The following is a 23,063-nucleotide window of genomic DNA, read 5'->3' on the forward strand; positions in this document are numbered from 1 at the left end:
TAGGACATATACCGTATATACTCGCAAGCAAGCCGACCCGCATGTAAGCCGACCCCCCCACTTTTACCCCAAAAAAACAGGAAAAAATGATTGACCCTCATGTAAGCCGGGGGTAGGAAACGCTGGCCGCGTGATCCCCCCAGTATGTCCCAGTATAGGTAGGTAGTGCTCAGTATAGCTAGTAAAATGCCCCAGTATAGCTAGTATAGTGCTCAGTATAGCTAGTATAGTGCTCATTATAGCTAGTATAGTGCTCATTATAGCTAGTATAGTGCTCAGTATAGCTAGTATAGTGCTCAGTATAGCTAGTATAGTGCTCAGTATAGCCAGTATAGTGCCCAGTATAGCCAGTATAGTGCCCCAGTATAGCCAGTATAGTGCTCAGTATAGCTAGTATAGTGCTCAGTATAGCTAGTATAGTGCTCAGTATAGCTAGTATAGTGCTCTGTATAGCTAGTATAGTGCTCAGTATAGCCAGTATAGTGCTCAGTATAGCTAGTATAGTGATCAGTATAGCCAGTATAGTGCCCAGTATAGCCAGTATAGTGCTCAGTATAGCTAGTATAGTGCTCTGTATAGCCAGTATAGTGCTCAGTATAGCCAGTATAGTGCTCAGTATAGCTAGTATAGTGCTCAGTATAGCCAGTATAGTGCTCAGTATAGCTAGTATAGTGCTCAGTATAGCTAGTATAGTGCTCAGTATAGCCAGTATAGTGCTCAGTATAGCCAGTATAGTGCTCAGTATAGCCAGTATAGTGCTCAGTATAGCCAGTATAGTGCTCAGTATAGCCAGTATAGTGCTCAGTATAGCTAGTATAGTGCTCAGTATAGCCAGTATAGTGCTCAGTATAGCTAGTATAGTGCTCAGTATAGCTAGTATAGTGCTCTGTATAGCTAGTATAGTGCCCAGTATAGCCAGTATAGTGCTCAGTATAGCTAGTATAGTGCTCAGTATAGCCAGTATAGTGCTCAGTATAGCTAGTATAGTGCTCAGTATAGCTAGTATAGTGCTCTGTATAGCTAGTATAGTGCTCAGTATAGCTAATATAGTGCTGAGTATAGCTAGTATAGTGCTCAGTATAGCTAGTATAGTGCTCAGTATAGCTAGTATAGTGCTCTGTATAGCTAGTATAGTGCCCAGTATAGCCAGTATAGTGCTCAGTATAGCTAGTATAGTGCTCAGTATAGCCAGTATAGTGCTCAGTATAGCTAGTATAGTGCTCAGTATAGCTAGTATAGTGCTCTGTATAGCTAGTATAGTGCTCAGTATAGCCAGTATAGTGCCCAGTATAGCCAGTATAGTGCTCAGTATAGCTAGTATAGTGCTCTGTATAGCTAGTATAGTGCTCAGTATAGCTAGTATAGTGCTCAGTATAGCTAGTATAGTGCTCAGTATAGCTAGTATAGTGCTCAGTATAGCTAGTATAGTGCTCAGTATAGCTAGTATAGTGCACAGTATAGGTAGTATAGTGCTTGGTATAGCTAGTATAGTGCTCGGTATAGCTAGTATAGTGCCCAGTATAGCTAGTATAGTGCCCAGTATCGCTAGTATAGTGCTCAGTATAGCTAGTATAGTGTGCAGTATAGGTAGTATAGTGCCAGGTATAGCTAGTATAGTGCTCAGTATAGCCAGTATAGTGCTCAGTATAGCTAGTATAGTGCCCAGTATAGCTAGTATAGTGCCCAGTATAGCCAGTATAGTGCTCAGTATAGCTAGTATAGTGCTCAGTATAGCCAGTATAGTGCTCAGTATAGCCAGTATAGTGCTCAGTATAGCTAGTATAGTGCTCTGTATAGCTAGTATAGTGCTCAGTATAGCCAGTATAGTGCCCAGTATAGCCAGTATAGTGCTCAGTATAGCTAGTATAGTGCTCTGTATAGCTAGTATAGTGCTCAGTATAGCTAGTATAGTGCTCTGTATAGCTAGTATAGTGCTCAGTATAGCTAGTATAGTGCTCTGTATAGCTAGTATAGTGCTCTGTATAGCTAGTATAGTGCTCAGTATAGCTAGTATAGTGCTCAGTATAGCTAGTATAGTGCTCAGTATAGCTAGTATAGTGCTCAGTATAGCTAGTATAGTGCTCAGTATAGCTAGTGAAGTGCCCCAGTTTAGCTAGTATAGTGCCCCATTATAGCTAGTATAGTGCCCCATTATAGCTAGTATAGTGCCCCATTATAGCTAGTATAGTGCCCCATTATAGCTAGTATAGTGCCCCATTATAGCTAGTATAGTGCCCCATTATAGCTTGTATAGTGCCCCATTATAGCTTGTATAGTGCCCCAGTATAGCTTGTATAGTGCCCCATTATAGCTTGTATAGTGCCCTAGTATAGCTTGTATAGTGCCCAATATAGCTAGCATAGTGCCCCATATAGCCAGCATAGTGCCCCAGTATGGGTGGGTAGGTGGGTGGGTAGGTGCTGTCCCTCCCCGCTCCCCCGCGGCCGCCGCTGCTATTACCTTAGGCGGCGCCGCTTCCTCTATCCCCGTCCTCCTCCGGTAACTCATTCACAGCAGCGCGCCCCCGCTGCTGTGATGACGAGGAAACCATAGAGAGCGGCTTCCTGTAGCGGCGATGCCGTTACTATGGGAACCGCTCTCTATGGTTTCCTGCGTCATCACAGCAGCGGGGGGCGCGCTGCTGTGAATGAGTTACCGGAGGAGGACGGGGATAGGAAGCGGCGCCGCCTAAGGTAAATAGCAGCAGCGGCCGCGGGGGGAGCGGGGAGGGACAGCACCTATACACCCACCCACCCACCCATGACTCGCAAGCAAGCCGACCCCCCAACTTTTGGCCCACTTTTGGGGGGTCAAAATTTCGGCTTGCTTGCGAGTATATACGGTACTCACAAAGGTAGGTTGTGTAAGAGGCAACCAACCATGTGAAGCAGGTGGAGAGAACAAGCCCGTCTCCACTCGGGTGCAAGGTGGTCGCACTCTTGGTAAAAAGGAAGGAGCTAGTACTACTAGTGGCTTAGCCACTGTAGACTGTCACTTAGGGCCAGTTTCCACTACACGCAGAATGGATGCAGAAAAACTGACTCCAATGAATGCCAATAGGCCTGTTTCCACTAAACGCGATTTTTCTGATGCAGCTTTTCCCATAGACATTCATTGGAGTCAGTTTTCCTGCTTTTATTCTGCATACAATCTGCGTGTAGTGGAAACAGGCCCTTTAACACTTAGTCAGTTGCTCTCAGTTAAAATGGAAAGAAAACTGATTTGCAAAGTAATGCCCATGTTTTCCTATGGCACCTTTCACACTTAACGCGTTTTAATTGAAATCTTCTTCCCAATGCACTGCTATGGAAAAATCACTAATTGTCAGACTCCACCTTGCAATCATAGGTAGCATGGCTGTTCTGACTCTGCCCCAAGCCTTTCTTACCATTAAAGGGGCACTATCGCGGAAAATTGTAAAATTTTAAATATGTGCAAACATAGACAAATAAGAAGTATGTTTTTTCCAGAGTGAAATGAGCCACGAATTACTTATCTCCTATGTTGCTGTCACTTACAGTAGGTAGCAGAAATCTGACAGAAGTGACAGGTTTTGGACTAGTCCATCTCTGCATAGGGGACTCTCAGCAAGGCTTTTATTCTTTATAAAAATATTCCCTAAAAAGGATTTAAACAATGATGCTGGCCAGCGTCCCTGCTTGCTACACAGTTTTTTGGCAGTAGGACAGAGCAACTGCCATTCACTAAGTGCTTTTGAAAATAAATTCCTGAGAATACCCCAGGAAGAGATGGACTAGTCCAAAACCTGTCGCTTCTGTCAGATTTCTACTACTTATTGTAAGTGACAGCAACGTAGGAGAAAAGTAATTTGTGGCTCATTTTACTCTGGAAAAAACATACTTCTTATTTGTGTATGTTTGCACGTATTTTAAATTTTATAATTTTTCCCCATGGTGCCCCTTTAAGTTCTTGGGTTGCTTGTGGAAGCCAAGTCAACCAACATGAACTCACATCAACCATGAGAACCCTCCAACTTCAGGTTGGTAGTCATGCTAATGTTTGTACTCATGACCCAGTTGCTCTAAGACAAAAGCAGTACTCGCTTACCTACCATGTTTCTTTCTTGTCATCGTGATACATCAGTGACGTCTGTATGCTCTCTGTTCCTCAGACTGCGGCTGTCGCGCTCTCCTCCCTCATCCACGCCCTCGAAGAGATGGAGATGGTCGCCATTGTGCGCTATGCTTACGACAGGAGGTCTAATCCTCAAGTGGGCGTGGCTTTCCCCATGATCAAGGAGAAGTATGAGGTACTGTTCAGCTGTCTGAGACGTTGGTGATCTGCCTCACATACAGCCTTTTAGACTATGAACTAAGATACTGAAGCTGGATTTTGATTGGCTGTTGGGTCAACCAGCTGTTCTAAAACAACAGAGATGCATTTGTTATATCAGATATAAGGTTGCAGTTGTTATATGGGGGAATGAGGCTGCAATGGTTATGCTGGATACACACGTTGAGATTTCCCGTTCGATTCCCAGGATCGAACGGATCAAATCGATTATTTCCAACATGCTCGATTCGGATTTCGATCGTTTATGCCGTCGATTAGGCATACTTAACATGCAAATCGACGGCAGAAACGATCGAAATCCGAATCGAGCATGTTGGAAATAATTGATTCGATCCGTTCAATCCCGGGAATCGAACTGGAAATCTCAACATGTGTATCCAGCATTATATGGGGGGGACATGAGGCTGCAGTTGTTATATGGGGGGACATGAGGCTGCAGTTGTTATATGGGGGCATGAGACTGTAGTTGTTATATGGGCATTTATGCTGCAGTTATATGGGGGCATGAGGCTGCAGTTATATGGGGGCATGAGGCTGCAGTTATATGGGGGCATGAGGCTGCAGTTATATGGGGGCATGAGGCTGCAGTTATATGGGGGGCGTGAGGCTGCAGTTATATGGGGGGGCGTGAGGCTGCAGTTATATGGGGGGCGTGAGGCTGCAGTTATATGGGGGGCGTGAGGCTGTTGTTATATGGGGGCATGAGGCTGCAGTTGATATATGAGGACATGAGACTGGTTGATATATGGGGGCATAAGGCTGCAGTTGTTATATGGGGGAATGGGGCTGTTGGTATATTGGGGAATGGGACTGCAGTCACATGAGGGGCCGCACTTGTGTTAGGGGAAGAAAATTACTCACTCTCTCTCAGTCTGCTGTATTATATGAGTGTGTTTCTGCTTTCTCCCCCAGTGTCTCGTGTACATCCAGCTGCCATATATGGAAGATCTCCGGCAGTATATCTTCTCTTCCCTCGGCAACAACAAGAAGTTCCAACCATCAGGTAGAGCCGCCTGATTTTCCTTGTCTCGATGAATTTTAATTATCATAGCATTTCAGCATGGTGGCGTGGTCCCCGGTTCGAATCCCAGCAAGGTCAACATCTGACAGGATTTTGTATGTACTCCCTGTGTCTGGGTGGGTTTCCTCCTGGCACTCAGTTTCCTCCCACATCCCAAAAACATACAGTTAATTGGCTTCTGCCTAAATTGGCCCTATACTACGATACATACACTACACGATACATACATAGACTAGGGTAGGTATAAGATTGTGAGCCTCTCTGAGGGACAGTTAGTGACAAGACAATATACTCTGTACAGCGCTGCGTAATATGTCGGCACTATATAAATGAAATGTCATTATGATTATGCATGTCCATGTATTACACTGTTGTAGCTCGTTAGCACTACTGTACTTTGCTGCATACCCCTGACAAAGTGGTGAACCATGTTGGGTGTATTTGTGAGGTGGTGATGTGTGTTATTTGACTGTTCTATTAGAGAGGGGAGAGAAACAAGGACCCTTTAAGTAATTAGGAAGGCTAGCACCGCTGCTACAAGGGCTTCAGTGATTTCATTTTCTTTCTGTCACTGTTATATTCGATTTAAAGAGAAACTCCGACAAAAAAATTGGACTTTATCCCAATCAATAGCTGATACCCCCATTTACATGAGAAATCTATTCCTTTTCACAAACAGACCATCAGGGGGAACTGTATGACTGATATTGTGATGAAACCCCTCCCATAAGAAAAGTTCAAACTTTTGGCAGTTTCCTGTCTGTGAACCTTGTTGCATTGTGGGAAATAGCTGTTTACAGCTGTTTCCAGCTGCCAAAAACCATGCAGCAGCTACATCACCTGCCAACAGTAAAATGTTCACTGGAGTTCCTCTTTAACCACTTCGCCGCCCGGGTACAGTATATCTACGCTCCTTTGGACTTCACTTCCCCGCCCGGAGCATAGATATACGCACCTACCGCCGTTGCTCGCGCTCCCGCTCGCACTCCCGCGATCGTGCGCGCCGCCGCCCGCTCGCCCGGAGATCAATGAACGGGAAAATCCATTCCCGTTCGTTGATCTCTGCCCCGCAATGATCGGCCTGCTTCTACGAGAAGCAGCGCGATCATTGTGAAAAAACTCAGTTTCCCAGCCTCCCTTCCTGCAAGCGTCCTTCCGACACTTGCAGGACACCTGAAAAAAATGTGGCCATCTTGTGGCCAAAAAGTAATACTACACCCCCAAAAAATGTTCACATACAAATACATTATTTTCACTATTCATTTTAACTCATTAACTCCCACACTCCCCAATTGTTACCAATTTTTTTTTTTTGTAATATTAAAATTAAAAAAATTTACAATAAAAAAAAAAAAAAACTTAAATAGTTACCTTAGGGACTGAAATCTTTAAATATTTATATCAAGAGAGTAAAACACTGTTACTTTATAAACTATGGGCTTGTAATTAGGGATAGACACAAAACTGAAAAAAATGCACCTTTATTTGCAAATAAAATATTGGCGCCAAACATTGTGATAGGGACATAATTTAAATGGTGTAATAACTGGGACAAATGGGCATATACGTTACATGGATTTTAATTACATTAGCATGCATTATTTAAAAACTATAATGGCGGAAAACTGAAAAATGTTTTTTTTTCCAAATGTTTTCCTATTTTCCCATTAAAACACATTTAGAATAAAATAATTCTTGGCATTATGTCCCACCTAAAGAAAGCCTAATTGGTGGTGAAAAAAACAAGATCTAGTTCATTTCATTGCGATAAGTAATTATAAAGTTATAGGCGAATGAATGTAAGGAGCGCTGAAAGGAGAAAATTGCTCGGATGCTGAAGGGGTAAAACCCCTCAGTTGTGAAGTGGTTAAAGATGAACTCCAGTGAACATATTACTGTTGGCAGGTGATGTAGCTGCTGCATGGTTTTTGGCAGTTGTAAACAGCTGTAAACAGCTATTTACCACAAGAGTTTGAACTTTTCTTGTGGGAGGGGTTACTTGTGGGAGGGGTTTCACCACAATATCAGTCATACAGCGCCCCCTGATGGTCTGTTTGTGAAAAGGAATAGATTTCTCATGTAAAAGGGGGTATCAGCTACTGATTGGGATAAAGTCCAATTTTTGGTCGGAGTTTCTCTTTAAGCTCACCCATCTAATATTAAAAAATTTAGTGATATTTACTGAAATTTAAAGAAAACCTGAAAAAAAATGTACAATGAATTGTATGTGTAGTACAGATAACGAATAGAAAATTAGTAGCAAAGAAAAGAGTCTAATATTTAAATGTTTTCTTTTTTCTTTAACAACATTGCATCATTCTGTCACAGTTGCAGTTTACAAACCACAGTCTGTCTTTTAAGCTATAAAGCAAAGCAAAACTAATGTCCCTTTGAACTTCCCTGCAGTAAAACCTTATCAATATGTCTTTCAATGTTTCTTAGGCTGTTTACGTGCTTCAGGAAACAGGACTGTATTGGACCCAAGTTGGGTGGAATAGTTCAGAGAAGCTCTTTTGCATAGATAACAAGTGAAGTTTTTTTAAACTCTGACTGTACTGGAAAACAATCTTGAGACTCTTTTCTTTGCTGCTAATGTTCTATTTCTTAGCTGTACTACACATGCAATCAATTATATTATAAGTTTATTTATTACTTCGGGTTTGCTTTTAAGTTTTACTGACACAATTGCGATTGTGTCCCCTTTGTAAATCAGACATTGCGCATACAATAAAATACAATATGTGCCTGTCTGATCTACTAATTCATGGTTTTGACCTCATCCGCCCAAAAATTGCTGCACCCCACTAGTGCTATGATATTTTCCTGAAGGCATGCAGGGCCCACATTACTAGTTTGTTTGTTTTTTTTTTGCTTGGTGCACTGCTGTGATGTAAAACAAAAGTTTGCTTTCTTAAAACTGAAAGAATTTGCGATAATTCAGGTTGGAGTGAGCTTGAGATGTCTCCCAGGCATCACTGTTGAATATATGCAAATTAACTATTGTTACCCTTAGAAGCTAAACACACCTCCAGAACCGCTGGAATGCAATGATGTGTCAGCTTGTTAATTTGTACAGAGCCATAATAATCCAACATGCATACAGACTGTTTTGGATTGTTTGATCTTCATCAGTGCATGGCATGGATTAATTTGGCTCTATGGAGTAGGGCTTGTAACACCGAGAGGTACAGACTAACCAGCAAGCTCATGGTGACCCAGAACTCATTGGAGTGTGTAAGGGACTACAATGGTCCTAAAAGCCCCCTTACTATAATGCTATGGAAAACAAAAGTTAGCTTTCTTAAAACAGAATATGCAATAATTCAGAGTGAGCTCCGAGATGTCTCCCACAATGCATCACTGCTGAATATATGCAAATTAACCGTTGTTGCCCTTAGAAACTAAACACAACTCATTGGAGTGTGTAAGGGGCTGCAATAGTAAGGGGGCTTTTAGGACCATTGTAGCCCCTTACACACACCAATGAGTTCTGGGTCACCATGAGCTTGCTGGTTAGTCTGTACCTCTGGGTTTTTCAAGTCCTACTCCGTAGAGCTAAATTAATTCATGCCATGCACTGATGAGGATCAACCAATCTGAAACCTTCTGTATGCATGTTGGATTATTATGGCTCTGTACTAATTACAAGCTGACACATCATTGCACTCCAGCGGATCTGATGCTGTCATGCTTCTAGCATTGCGATGATGCGGAGGCTGCATGTCGCTGTCCTGTATCGGCGTGACTGTATGTTCTCTCCCATCTGCAGACCAGCAGCTCTCCGCCGTGGACTCCCTAATCGACAGCATGAGTTTGGTGCAGGACGACGATGACGGTGTGGAAGATCTGTTCAAACCCACCAAAATCCCCAACCCCCACTTCCAGAGACTTTTCCAGGTAAGAGATGGCGGGGAAGGGAGGCTGGTACTGATTTATATTAAAGAAAACCTGTAACTAAAATAAGTTCCCCTGGGGGGTACTTACCTCGGGTGGGCGAAGCCTCCGGATCCTATCGTGGCTTCCCCTGTCCTCCTGTGTCCCGCGGCGGTCTCGCTGTGCCCCTCCGAACAGCAGGGATGTAAATATTTACCTTCCCGGCTCCAGCGCAGGCGCAGTATCAGCTCTCCGCTCGGGGATAGGCGGAACTAGCCATTCGCTGTCAGTTTGCTCTCCTGCGCACCGACAGCAGTGGACCCGACAGAGATCGGCTATTTCTATTTCCGTGCTGAGAGCCGCAACAGCGCCCCCACTGGAGCCGGGAAGGTAAATATACCAAGCCTTGTCAGGCTTGTCGAGCCAGGATTCTGGGACACTTCGGGGAAGCCAGAGCTGGATTGCCTGCAGCTACAGGGGAGGGGGAAGCCTCATTGGGACCCTGAGGCTCCCCCCTCCCGAGGTAAGTTTCTCCCAGGGGACGTTTTTTGTTTAGTACAGGGTCTCTTTAAAGAGAAACCAGGGAAGAGGGAAAAACATAAAATGAAGAAGGAAACCTCTGGAACCAGGAAAATTAAAGTGGACCTGAACTCTTGCACAGGACAGAAGGAAAACATTGAGAAATTCACCCTGTATGTATTTAGAGAGTTTAGCCTAATTCCCCCTCACCTGTGACTCATCACTAGAGATGTCGGCCGACGAACAACTCACCCTGTACTACTTCCGGGTCGCTATGACCCGGAGTAGTACGGCTGCGCTGGGCCGTCGGTGTGCATCATGAGTGACGTCACGCTCATGCGCAGAGATTGCCCGGCAACAGGCGCGTGATCAAAGCCACGCACCGCCGGCCCAGCGCAGCCGTACTACTCCGGGTCATAGCGACCCGGAAGTAGGAGTGGCCCATAGAGGTTCGCTGGCGAATGGTTCTCCAACATCTCTATTTATCACAACTGTAATTTGATCTCTCAGCTGTGTCAGCCTAGGAATCTTCTAATCCATGGCAGAGCAGGTAATTTGTAAACACAGGATGTTAACCCTACAGTATGTCTGCTTCTATGAAAGACACACTGCAAATGTATTGTAGGATTTGTATCAGCTGTAACAACCACTTTATCCACCACTACAGTATATCTACGTCCTCTATGACTTCATCTAAGCCACGAGTCAGTAGATATACGTCTTGTAGCAGAAGCAGTGCTGTGCAGGATTGGGCTTGCTCCTGTGCACATTTCTGGCACTATCTCATGCAGCACTAATTGGTGAAAGGGAATATATGTTCCCTGAGCTAATGAGATTGATTTTTACCATTAAAAATACTTTTTTAAGTTCATAGAGAAAAATACACACTGTAGCATTATTTCAGAATCAAATATCTTCACCATAAATTGTGACAGGAACATAATCTAAGTTTTGTGATAAGCAGTAAGAATAGCCAAACAAAATGTGTGTTTTTTATCTACAGCAGCACTTTTTATTTTTAAACTGGAATTGATAAAACTGAGAAATGTTTTTTTTTCTATTTTATTCCTTGTTTCCCATTAAAATTCATAGAAAACAAAATTGTTCAAGGGAAAAAATGCCATACAATCAAAGCCTAGTTTGCCTTGAAAAAAAAATAAAATAAATATATATATATATATATATATATATATATATATATATATATATATATATATATATATATATATATATATATATATTTCATTTCTGTGTCCTATGTTGGGATAAAGTTATTTCTGATTAAATAAGGACATAGCTAAACTGTCATAACTGCTCTGGTCCATAAGTGGGAAACAAGGTCTGGATTCCAAGGTTAACCTCCGAGCACAGACCCGGGTCCCTGTGTGTCATATTAGTACATTGCTGCTCTGCTAATCTGCAGATAAGCTCTCCTGCAGGCTGCCTTGACCCCGACCCCAGTGTAAGGCCCTGGGACTTGGCGTGACTGATCACCTGACTGCCGCTATCAGCGGAACAATCAGCGCTGGCCCCGGCATTAAAGAGAACCCGAGGTGGGTTTGAAGAATATTATCTGCATACAGAGGCTGGATCTGCCTATACAGCCCAGCCTCTGTTGCTATCCCAAACCCCCCTAAGGTCCCCCTGCACTGTGCAATCCCTCATAAATCACAGCCACGCTGCTGACACACAGCTTGTCAGAGCTGGCTGTGTTTATCTCTATAGTGTCAGTCTGCTGCTCTCCCCGCCTCCTGCAGAACTCCGGTCCCCACCTGCATCCCTTCCCTCCCTGCTGATTGGAGGGAAGGGACGGGGGCAGGGACTGGAGCTATGCAGGAGGCGGGGGAGAAGCTGAGACTGACACTACAGATGTAAACACAGCCTCACAGCACGGCTGTGATTTATGAGGGATTGCAGAGTGCAGGGGGACCTTAGTGGGGTTTGGGATAGCAACAGAGGCTGGGCTGTATAGGCAGATCCAGCCTCTGTATCCAGATAACATTCTTTAAACACAACTCGGGTTCTCTTTAAGACAATGGCCACTTCTTGCGCTATTCAATCTCTTGTGAAGTAATGACAGGTTCCAGCTGTTGCTATGGCAGCCAGAGATGGCGACCTGTGTCGTCACTACAACCGGCGATGTGGTGTGGGATGCTGAGAAAGAAAGCCCGGAGAGTTTGGGACGCAGACAACTTGGATCACTCTGGGGTTGAAGCGGACCTGAACTCAGAACTTCCTCTCTGCTCTAAAAGATAAGCAACAGCATAATAACCTTTACAGAAAAATATTTATTTGTTACAGCTGATACAAATCCTGCAATAAATCTGCAGTCTGTCTACTTCCTGCTTTCATGGAAGCAGAGAAGATTCCTGAGCTGACACAGCTGAGAGATCAAATTGCAGTTGTGATTGGTCGCAGATAAGGGGGAAGTAGAAAGGCTAAACTCTCTAAATACATACAGGGTGCATTTCTCTGTTTTTCTTCTGTCCTGTGCAAGAGTTCAGGGCCACTTTACAGCCAGGAATTCAGGAGAATCTCAGTAATCTCTGATACAGTAACCCTCTGGCTAGAGTAAAGTCTTTAGGTCCCTGCAATGCGTCTGTATAAATATACAATGTATGGCTAATTCTGATTTATTAAACAACTTTGCCAGATCCCTTAAAGGGACTCCGAGCAGTGCAGAAACTATGGAAAGATGCATATCATTTTAAAGCTCTCTTTCTCCTCTTGCCAATGATATATAACCCGTTGCCCTACGCCTTTTAGTTTTCGCTATTTTCGCGATTGAAATTGCCGCGGACGCGATTTCAATCGCGAAAATAAAGAAAACTAAAAGGCGTAGAGCGACGATTTAGGTGTCGCCAGAAAGAGGAGAAAGAGAGCTTTAAAATGATATCCATCTTTCCATAGTTACATTGTATTACACAGGGCGACTTTTTCTGCTGAATGGAGCTGCTGACACTGGGGAAAGTGTCGTCCTGTGTAATACAAGTAACTATGGAAAGATGGATATCATTTTAAAGCTCTCTTTCCCCTCTTTCTGGCGACATCTAAATCGTCGCTCTACGCCTTTTAGTTTTCTTTATTTTCGCGATTGAAATCGCGGCCGCGGCAATTTTAATCGCGAAAATAGCGAAAACTAAAAGGCATAGGGCGGCGGTTTATATATCATTGGAAAGAGGAGAAAGAGAGCTTTAAAATGATATGCATCTTTCCATAGTTTCTGCACTGCTCGGAGTCCCTTTAAAGTTTGCTATAAAGTGATTCTACTGTAATTTTATTATATCGGGCAGTTTACGAGGAGATTTTATACATGTCAACTTGTTTTTGTGTGCTTTTGATATCGTTCTGTTTTGATTCCACGCACATTGATTAGCCGCTGTCCAGACAAGATATTTTCAGTCTGCAGCCTCCCTCCCCATCCCATGAGTCTTGCATGATGAGATTCAAGAGACACTGAAGCGAGAAAAAAAATATGATATAATGAATTGGTTGTGTACTATGAATAATTACTAGAAGATTAGCAGCAAAGAAAATATTCTCATATTTTTATTTTCAGGTATACAGTGTTTTTTCTAACATTGCATCACTCTATAATATGTGCAGATTACACAACACTCAGCATTCAAAATGAGTCTTTCAGAGCAGTCTGTGAAGTAATGACCTCTCCTCTAGCAGAGGAAAAGTAAATAGTCCAGGAACAGTTGAGATAATAAAAGTCAGATAACAGCCCTCTCCACGACTTTGAAAGTCGTAGAGATTAATGGCTTTTTTGCATAGAGATAACAACTGGAGTTTCTTAACTCTTCCTGTACTGCAAACAATTAGAGTGATGTATCTGATCTTAATGTTTTATTTCTTAGCTGTACTACACATACAAATCATAATATCATCATTTTTTTTTCGCTTCAGTGTCTCTTTAAAGCCTCTTTCACAGTGCGACGTTAAAGTCTCACGGTAAAACAACATTTAACGCAGAATAACTCACTGCAATGAAAAAATCAATGCCCTGTTCACAGTGCACACGTTGCGTTGGTGTCTAACGCTGCACGGTAAGTGAAAGTGCTGCATGCTGTGCGTTATACACGTTATTAGCTGCGTTGGACTGTTTGCACATGCTCAGTAATGACTTGGAAGCATACTTTTCATTGCCTGTATGCGACCATAACGGGGCATTAAGCTGCGTTGCGACTTTTTTGGGACATTGCGTTGTAATTTGCGTTGCGACTATAACGGCGCATCAAAACCTAACATCCTACTGCGAAAGAAGCCCTAGGCTTTGTTCACATCTAATATCGAAATCGTTGTCACCAGCGATTTTCGTTTTTTTTTTCACTCCCCGCCCTCCTCCTCCCAGCGCTCCACTGCGTTCTGTAAGCTCTTTTGCAGGGTGACGTCCGTCAGGAACTGAACTCTTTCACCGGGAAATGAATAAATACAATGTATTTATTCATAAAAGTGTGAACATAATCGCCGGAAAAAGCAATTTGTGGGCGTTTTGCGGTTTTCCTATACCTTCCATTGTAGCAAAATCGCCCAAAAATGGTACATGCAGCGCTTTGCTGAGCGGAAAGCGGCCGAAACGCGCTGATATGAACTATACAGTAAGGATTCCTTGCACTAGCGATTTCAGGGTGTTTTTAAAAATTGCTAGCATTAAAAAAAAATGCAAAACGCCCTTGGTCTGAACAAGCTCTTAAAGTTTAAAGAACGCTGTAAACGTAAAGGACCACTAACGCAAAAAAAAAATTTGTAAAATTTAAAATACATGAAAACACGTACCAATAAGAAGTACATTTCTTCCAGAGTAAAATGAGCCATAAATTACTTTTCTCATAAGTTGCTGTCACTTACAGTAGGTAGTAGAAATCTGACCAGGACTGACAGGTTTTGGACTAGTCCATCTACTGCTGGGGGATTACAAAAGCACTTGACAGGAAGTGTTGGACTAAGCAACTGCCATTTACTAAGTGCTTTTGAAAATAAAGATAACCCTGAGACTGTAGTGTAGAGGAGTTAAGTGTTGGTGAAAGACACGGCATGTTCTCTTTAAACATAACTTTTATTTAAATATTTCAGTGCTTACAGCACAAGGCGTTCCACCCAGATGAGCCCCTCCCACCCATCGAGCAGCATCTCCTCGACATGCTGGAAGCCCCGGCCGAGGTGAAAGCCAATTGTAAGGAGGCCTTGGCCAAGGTGAAGACCTGCTTCCCCCTGCAGGAGGCCACCAAGAGGAAAGAGCAGAAGACGGCACAGGATATATTCCAAGACAAGTATGTCCCACGCTGGTGGCTTTCACTTTCCCATTCCGTCTCTGATTTTAGGCCTCTATTGCTTAGCTTTGGAAGGCTTTTTGATTCTGGTAGGTGTCACCTTTAAAGAGTACCAGTAATGGGGCAAAAAAAAAAAAAAAAGTTACATGCTCACCTGAGAAGGGGGAAGGCTCTGGATCCTATAGAGCAGTGCTGTCCGACTTCATGGGCTGGGTGTGTGTCTAGAACCGGATTTTTCGGCTGGAGGGGGCGGAGCCAAGCGCAAACAAAAGGTGGGCCTGCCAGAGGAGGGGAAATTACACAAAAAAAAGAGTCCGGGCAAGTGAGTGCAGCCTGGGGGCCGCCAGTTGGACAGCCTCTGCTATAGAGCCTTCCCAGTCCTCTCTGTGTCCCCTTGTTCCACTGCCGGGCCCCCGATACGTTGATTCGACTTTAATGTCGATGAAGCCTATGGGTCTCCCTGTAAAGCTTTGGAAGCTCTCCAGTCTCCGAGTACTTCTGATGATAAGCGGCACCATACTGAGCATGCAAGAGAGCGGACTCCAGCGTTCGCAGTATGGAAACACTCATCTTCGGAAGTTCTTGGAGAAACGAGTATTTTCATTAGCTACACACATTTTTCTGATTAGTAGATTTCATCATTTTCTTTTGCACCACCCCATTCCCTCCTTCTCTGACTGATTGCCAGTGCAAACTGCAAAGGAGAGAGGGAGAGAAATGCAGAAAAGCTCTCCCACACAGCAGGCAGCTTCAGTATGTACAGGTCATCATGGCAGGAGGGTTTATTGGTACGATTATATAAATTTCAGCTGCCATATTAATGATTGCTCTATGGGGAGCTTCTCAATTTCCTTTTCAAGGTGTGTTTCCAATGAATAGAGTTTTCAGACAGCTATTTACTGGCAGTAATTGTGTTCCTAAATGAGGCACATGTGGTATCATTTTAACCATGACGAGTTGTAGAAAACATTTTGGTGTGTTTTTGAAGCTTAAACCCACATCATGTAAAAAAATATATGGGGACAACTCAATTCAGTATAAAAAGTAATTTTTAAAATTATGATCAAACTTCTGAATGTTTTAGCAAAACGACAGGAGACGTATGTGGTGACATTTTAACCTTATAAGTAGTATAATAGATTTTAGGGTTGAGGCCTATGTCTTGTGTTTTCTTTTTAGTGACAAACTGAATCAAAAGCAATAACATTTTCACATATTCTGTACCAAAATAAAAGACTTGCAAATAAAAACTAAGTGACATAATATGAAAGAAAATACATATATTGTGACCTTAGGAACTTGGCTTTTTAAGTATGTATGCCATGAGGGTATATTACTATTATTTTTTCAAATTAGATCTTGTAATCATTGACGGTGTACAATGAGAAAGCAAAAAAAAAAAAAAACTGAAAAATACACCTTTATTTTCAAATACAATATTGTCCCCATACATTGTACTAGGAACATAATCTAAATATTGTAATAACCAGGATGGATGAGCTAATAAAATGTGTGGGTTTAACGTCACCTATTGTTAGCACTGTTGAGTATAAAGCTATAATAGATGTATAAGGAGAGAAAGTGTGTTTTTTTTTTTCTATTTTTTTTCCCTTTAATTTCCCTTTAAAATGCATAGAAAACAAGGTAATTGCTAAACAAAAATATCACCCACTTAAAGCCTAAATGTCCTGAAAAGAATAATATATAGATCATTTAGGTGTGATAAGTAGTAATAAAGTTATTGGCGAATGAATGGGAGCAGCACTGATATGTGAAAATTGCTCTGGGGCTGGTGATGAATGCTTAAAATAAAATAACAAAGAAGTTCCAGTTCTGTATAAATGGGCGTCTCGGCATATAAAGTCCGTTACCTCGTTATATGTCCGCCTGTTAGAGCGGTGTGACAGCGAGACGAGCAATTCGGTTAACCTGCGCAGATCGCTGCTCCTTCCCTCTCTTTGTTCCTCTGTTGATTCTGCTCGGATTCACACTCGCCATCTCGCTAATCGCTTGTCCTTAAATCCCCGTGTCACATTGTCTGTGGCATTCTCCAGGCCTGAAGGGTTACGCCTGCCGCTGGAGTCTCTGCCTCTCGCAATGTGAGAAGAGACGGCTCGAGCTTGGCTTATAATTAGCAGCTGCTCGGCTAAATGTCACGGACCAATTACACCTGTCTGGCACTTGTAAAACAGAGTGCTAAGTATGCCATCTATTCTATCTCTTGCTTTCCCCCTCTCTGCTGACAGTCTGCCTGCTAGAGAATGGAAGAAGCAATGGCGAAATCTCAGGGGTTGATAAACCACGGTTCTCTGCTGTAGCCATCTCTGGACACGACAGCCGGTGACACCTGGGGTCACGGTTAAAGGACAACCGAGGTGACATGTGAGATGATGAGATAGACATGTGTATGTATAGTGCCAGGCACACAAATAACTATGCTGTGTTTCTTTTTTTCTTTCTCTGCCTGAAAGAGTTAAACATCAGGTATTTAAGTGAAATTTTCTGCCCAGGTCGGACTGGTAGTAATTACAGCCATAAAACACTTTCCTGTCAGTCCTGAGAGCTGAAAAGAGATAAAAATGGTCAATATTTCATAGATTTGAGCTCTGGCATACTTCAATGAAGGTGTTATTGAGCAGAGAAAATGAAAAAGTAAAAACTTAAAAACTAGATTTAAAGCGGACCCAAACCAAGCATTTTTTCAGTTCCAAATATTTAGTTGCACCACTCTGACACATACAAAGATAAATAAACACTCCTTCAAGCCTATGAGCATTTCAGTGCATGCTTTTCACCCTTCTCTTTCCATAACTAGGGTTACACAGGTGGCAGCCATTAGCAATTCCTCCTTTGCCGGACACCTCCTACTCCACCAGACTGCCGAATTCTGTCCCGGCAATATGAAAGGAAGGGAGGGGTTCCTCCAATAAATGTAACATATTTTATATTTGTCATCATGCAGCTGAAAAAAGGCTCTTATTTTTTTATAAGTTAGAAAATAGATTTTATTTCTGAAATCTTGTATTTTTAATTTGGGTCCTCTTTAAATATAAAATAAAACTATGGGTTATCTTAAAAAAAAAAAAGTCATTTTAGGAGAAGGAGCATGGATACAATTGTTCTTCTCATCAGTTTTTCACCTATAAGCTGCCCAGTAACGGCCCGATTTCAAGCAAAAAATCATTTGAGCGTTTAGATATTTCTGATCAGAAGTGAAATATCGATTGGTGCCATTACAGGTTAAAAAAATCTGTAATTGATCTTTTTTTTGTAATTGGACGTAATCATAAGGTATTGATTGGTTATGATCGTAATGTCTCATTTTAACCAATCTGTGACAGAATATGACAAGTTTACGATCAGAAGTGAACGATTCTTTCCTTGAAGAGAATATTGCTGAGGAGAAAGATTTTTAGCTATGGCGTCTCTGGTGATTTTTCTCTCCAAAATGAGTCTTTCAAAGATGCAGAAGCGGAAGATTGGACTTGCACTAGCTGCATACATACTGGTTGACGAAGAAAAGAAAAACATTTCTAAAATGTATTATGCAACTATTATGCGTTTCCTTAAAGGGGCACTATGGAGAAAAATTGTAAAATTTAAAATATGTGCAAACATAGACAAATAAGAAGTATGTTTTTTCCAGAGTAAAATGAGCCATAAATTACTTTTCTCCTATGTTGCGGTCCCTTACAGTAGGTAGTAGAAATCTGATAGAAGTAGCAGGTTTTGGACTAGTCCATCTCTTCATAGGGGATTCTTAGCAAGGCTTCTATTTTTTATAAAGATATTCCCTAGAAAGGAATTAAATGATGCTGGCCAGCTTCCCTGCTCGCTGCACAATTTTTTGGCAGTTGGACACAGCAACTGCCGTTCACTAAGTGCTTTTAAAAAATAAATAAATCCCTGAGAATCCCCTATGAAGAGATGGACTAGTCCAAAACCTGTCGCTTCTGTCAGATTTCTACTACGTACTGTAAGTGACAGCAACAAAGAAGAAAAGTAATTTATGGCTCATTTTACTCTGGAAAAAAATACTGCTTCTTTGTATATGTTTGCACATATTTAAAATTGTACAATTTTTCGCCATAGTGCCCCTTTAATATTTTTCAATTAATATTGACCAAAAGAAAAAAACCACACACACAATGTCATTTTACAATCAAAATTATTCTCTTTATATTGTTAATGTCACGGAATGCCAATTAAACTATTAACACACAAAAAAAAGGATTTAGTTGAGAAAAATCGTTCACTACACCATCAACCAACCAATGTTTTCTTCCTCTCTATCACAACAGTAAATTTTGGTTCAATGAAAATCCAATCAGACGACTGTTTTTATAATCGTTCCCAATCGATTGTGCCTATCAACAGAGATTATTTACAACCAATCCGATCACATCCAATCAGAATTATCTGATCACTCAAACGATTTTTCGCTAATTGTATGGTTAGTGGCCACATTTAGGAGGGGCCGCACAAAGCGATGGCACGGAACGGGTTACTGGTCTCCTCTCAAAGTGCCCAGACGTGTCAATTACGTAGGGCGCTCTGCTTCTGCAGGGCCGCTCTCCCATCTCTCTGGTTGATTACCGCCTGGCTGTCTGACAGGCGGCCTGATTAGCTGATTGCAAATTATTGATTCCTCCGGCCAAACACAATTCGGCGTCCTTCATCTGTCCGCCTCGTGCTGCCAGCCATCCCTGCTGGCCGGAGCTCAGCTACTCTCCCGCGTTTAGACAAAAGCGCACTCGTATGGGTTGGCAAGGAAGCCTGGGTGCTGTCGTACATCACATTTTATTCTCCCTTTAGTACTTTCATTACGAGTCGAGTGATTGCTGTCCGCAATCGAGTCAGACTTGTAAAATCAGAACATTTCGGGCAGAGTTGTTTCTTGTTCGCAGAAAAATACCGTCTGCGAGAAAAAGTGTGTGTGGGGGGGGGAGGGGGGCACAGAACAGGAGTTTCTTGCTTCGATTTTGTAAAACTGTTAAAGAAGTTGAAATGGAAAACGTGGGGTCTTGGATATGGATGCATTAAAAATGAGGGGTCCAGCATCTATCGTGGTACAAATTTATTAGGGCCCTATCATTAGAAATGTCTACATGCAGCCAGAGTCATCAGAGTAGCCCACTAGTAACTGATCAACGACAGTTGTAGCCAAAGGAATACTAGCTAGAGAAGGAACAAAAAGGGGTCATACTGGCTTAGTGCTCAGAGTTAGGCACTTGAAGGGGGGTGGGGTTGCGTTGTTGGGCGTTAAAGATGGGGGAGTGTTAGGAACTTGGAGGGGGGGTTAGTGTTAGGCATGTGGTGGGGGTGTTTGGCACTTGGAGGGGACGGGTTAGTGTAAGGCATCAGCAGTACCTACACTAATTATTAAGACCTCAATCCCCACACTCACTGTAATAAGACTGACTGTGGCAAATTCATGTACCCACCGATAGAAATCCAGAGGGCATTAGACTATGGCAGGATTAGATTGTGACAATCGGTGACATGACTGTGTTCTCTGTAAAGTGCTGCAGAAGATGTCAGTGCTATATAAATACATAATAATAACATGGAGGGACATTACACTACGACTATGGTAGGATTAGATTGTGAGCTCCTCTGATGAGTCAGTGACATGACTATGTACTCTGTAAAGTGCTGCAGGAGATGAATATTGGTTGTTTGGAGCTTGCTGGTACTTGTAGTTCCGTAGCAGTGGATAGGTCACATGGGAGCTGTAATCGGCGGCGTGCAGCGATCTGTCATCTCCTGATTCCTCCAGCTGTTGGCGTCTCCGGCTCAGCGGCTCGGAGGAGATGCAGAGACAGTAATGAGCATCAGAAGAGCGGGAGTACATTTCATTTCTCATCGCATGATTTGGGCCGTAAAGCGGCATCCAGACGAGCGGCTGTGTCGCTGCTCCGCTAGGCTGACTCCAGCAGCTCCTTCTCCACCAGGAATGGAATTTACAAGGGCTGTGAACAGGTGCAGGAATCTCTGCTGGAACAATCCGTCATCTGAATGGATCACACGTAATTAAGCTGGGAGATTGAAGACAAAATAAGAGATTGTTTACTGTCATGCAGAGAGATGCGCTCAGAGGCTGCTGCAGGTCCCTGGATGTGGCTCTGCGGGGGTCCGCCGCACTACTGCGGACAGCTCCGTGCTCACTGCTAACCGTCATTTTATGGTCACTTCATGGTGCATGAGTGTAGCCTTATTCATCTTCTCCTCTTCCTTTCCCTGTCCCTCAGCTCTTATTTTTCCCCAGTCTTTCTCTTTTCTCCTCTCCCTTCCTTTCTTTCTCTCCTGCTTATCCTTTTTCTTATCGGTTTCCTTTTCCTCTCCCATGGTTACCTCTGCCTTTCCTCTTCTCTCCCTTCTCAATTCCATATAGCTTTCCACTTTCCCCGATTTCCCTTTCTTTTTTTCACTCTAATTCCTCTTTTCCCCTTTCTTTCCCGATTTTTTTATCCTTTTCACCATCTCCTTTTTTTTTCGATTACATAATTTTTTTGATTATTCTGTTAGATCAGTTATAAAGATTTTTCCAACAACTCATTTGTATTGAAAAAACGTGATTCATTTTCGTTGTTATAAACTTTCATTAGATTTGATCGTTTTGGTCGATTAAACAGGAAGATTGAACTTCTAATTGTATCGTGTATGGGCACCATACGTTTTTCTTTTCCTCTCTGCCTGTGTTCTCCCTATATGTGAGAGCAGTCTGCTCAAGCCCTGCCCCCCTCTCTGCCTGTGTCCTCCCTATCTGTGAGAGCAGTCTGCTCAAGCCCGCCCCCCTCTCTGCCTGTTTTCTCCCTATTTGTGAGAGCAGTCTGCTCAAGCCCGCCCCCCTCTCTGCCTGTGTTCTCCCTATCTGTGAGAGCAGTCTGCTCAAGCCCGCCCCCTTTCTTCCTACGTTCTCCCTATCTGTGAGAGCAGTCTGCTCAAGCCCGCCCCCCTCTCTGCCTGTGTCCTCCCTATCTGTGAGAGCAGTCTGCTCAAGCCTGCCCCCCTCTCTGCCTATGTTCTCCCTATCTGTGAGAGCAGTCTGCTCAAGCCTGCCCCCCTCTCTGCCTATGTTCTCCCTATCTTTGAGAGCAGTCTGCTCAAGCCCCGCCCTCTCTCTGCCTGTGTCCTCCCTATCTGTGAGAGCAGTCTGCTCAAGCCCGTCCCCCTCTCTGCCTGTTTTCTCCCTATTTGTGAGAGCAGTCTGCTCAAGCCTGCCTCCCTCTCTGCCTGTGTTCTCCCTATCTGTGAGAGCAGTCTGCTCAAACCCCGCCCCCCTCTCTGTCTGTGTTCCCCCTATCTGTGAGAGCAGTCTTTTCAAGCCAGCCCCCCTCTCTGCCTGTGTTCTCCCCATCTGTGAGAGCAGTCTGCTCAAGCCCACCCCCTCTCTGCCTGTGCTCTCCCTTTCTGTACACAGAAGGGCATCACAGAGAGCAGTGCCTGTGATGGGAGAAACAGCTCGGGAAACATAGATTTATTTATCTACACAGATAATTAGTGTCCCAGGCTGAGTTACACACTTATCTCTCCCCATCTGAGCCAGGAACATACAGGGACACTACTCTACTGCTCTGATGACTGTACACAGATCAAATTCAGCAGCAGCAGCTATGCTTGTCTTTGGTTTTACAGGAATAAGCAAAAGTAACTGTGCCTGTGTGTATATGTCTGCAGGTTTTTCCCCTAATATATGTATGTCCCTGCATACCTGCATACATTATTTGATGGAAAACTATACACACAGTGACACTGACCCAGAAGCAGATGGTGGCCATCTTGGAATTTATACAAGATAAAAATGAAGAATTGAGCACAGGAGAGCAACAAAAATTAAAGGAATAGCCTGTATTTGACATATACTTTTGGTGGGTATGTTTATTTTAAAGGTACATGTTCATCTCAGGTTTCCTTTAATGCAAGTACAGTACTTAAAATTGGTCCACATGTCTGTGCAGCCTGGATGATACTGTAGTGTTGCAGTCATGCACAAGTCACAGATGACAGGCAATTACCTCAGTAATCAGGCAGTAGGTTACACAGGAAGCATGGCTTGT

General features: G+C 43.0%; 1 protein-coding gene across 4 annotated transcripts in view; it reads left to right on the forward strand.

Annotated features, from left to right (window-relative positions):
- The window catches only part of XRCC5 (X-ray repair cross complementing 5), a 114,951-nt gene that overhangs the window by 61,603 nt on the left and 30,285 nt on the right, over window positions 1–23,063 (forward strand). For all 4 annotated transcript variants that reach the window (XM_068246081.1, XM_068246080.1, XM_068246084.1 and 1 more), the window contains exons 11-14: window positions 4,133–4,270; window positions 5,227–5,317; window positions 9,105–9,232; window positions 14,807–15,003. In XM_068246081.1, coding sequence (XP_068102182.1) covers window positions 4,133–4,270; window positions 5,227–5,317; window positions 9,105–9,232; window positions 14,807–15,003 — 554 coding nt within the window. The remainder of the gene's footprint in view (window positions 1–4,132; window positions 4,271–5,226; window positions 5,318–9,104; window positions 9,233–14,806; window positions 15,004–23,063) is intronic.

The sequence above is a fragment of the Hyperolius riggenbachi genome, chromosome 7 (assembly GCF_040937935.1).
Source record: "Hyperolius riggenbachi isolate aHypRig1 chromosome 7, aHypRig1.pri, whole genome shotgun sequence".
NCBI lineage: Eukaryota > Metazoa > Chordata > Amphibia > Anura > Hyperoliidae > Hyperolius > Hyperolius riggenbachi.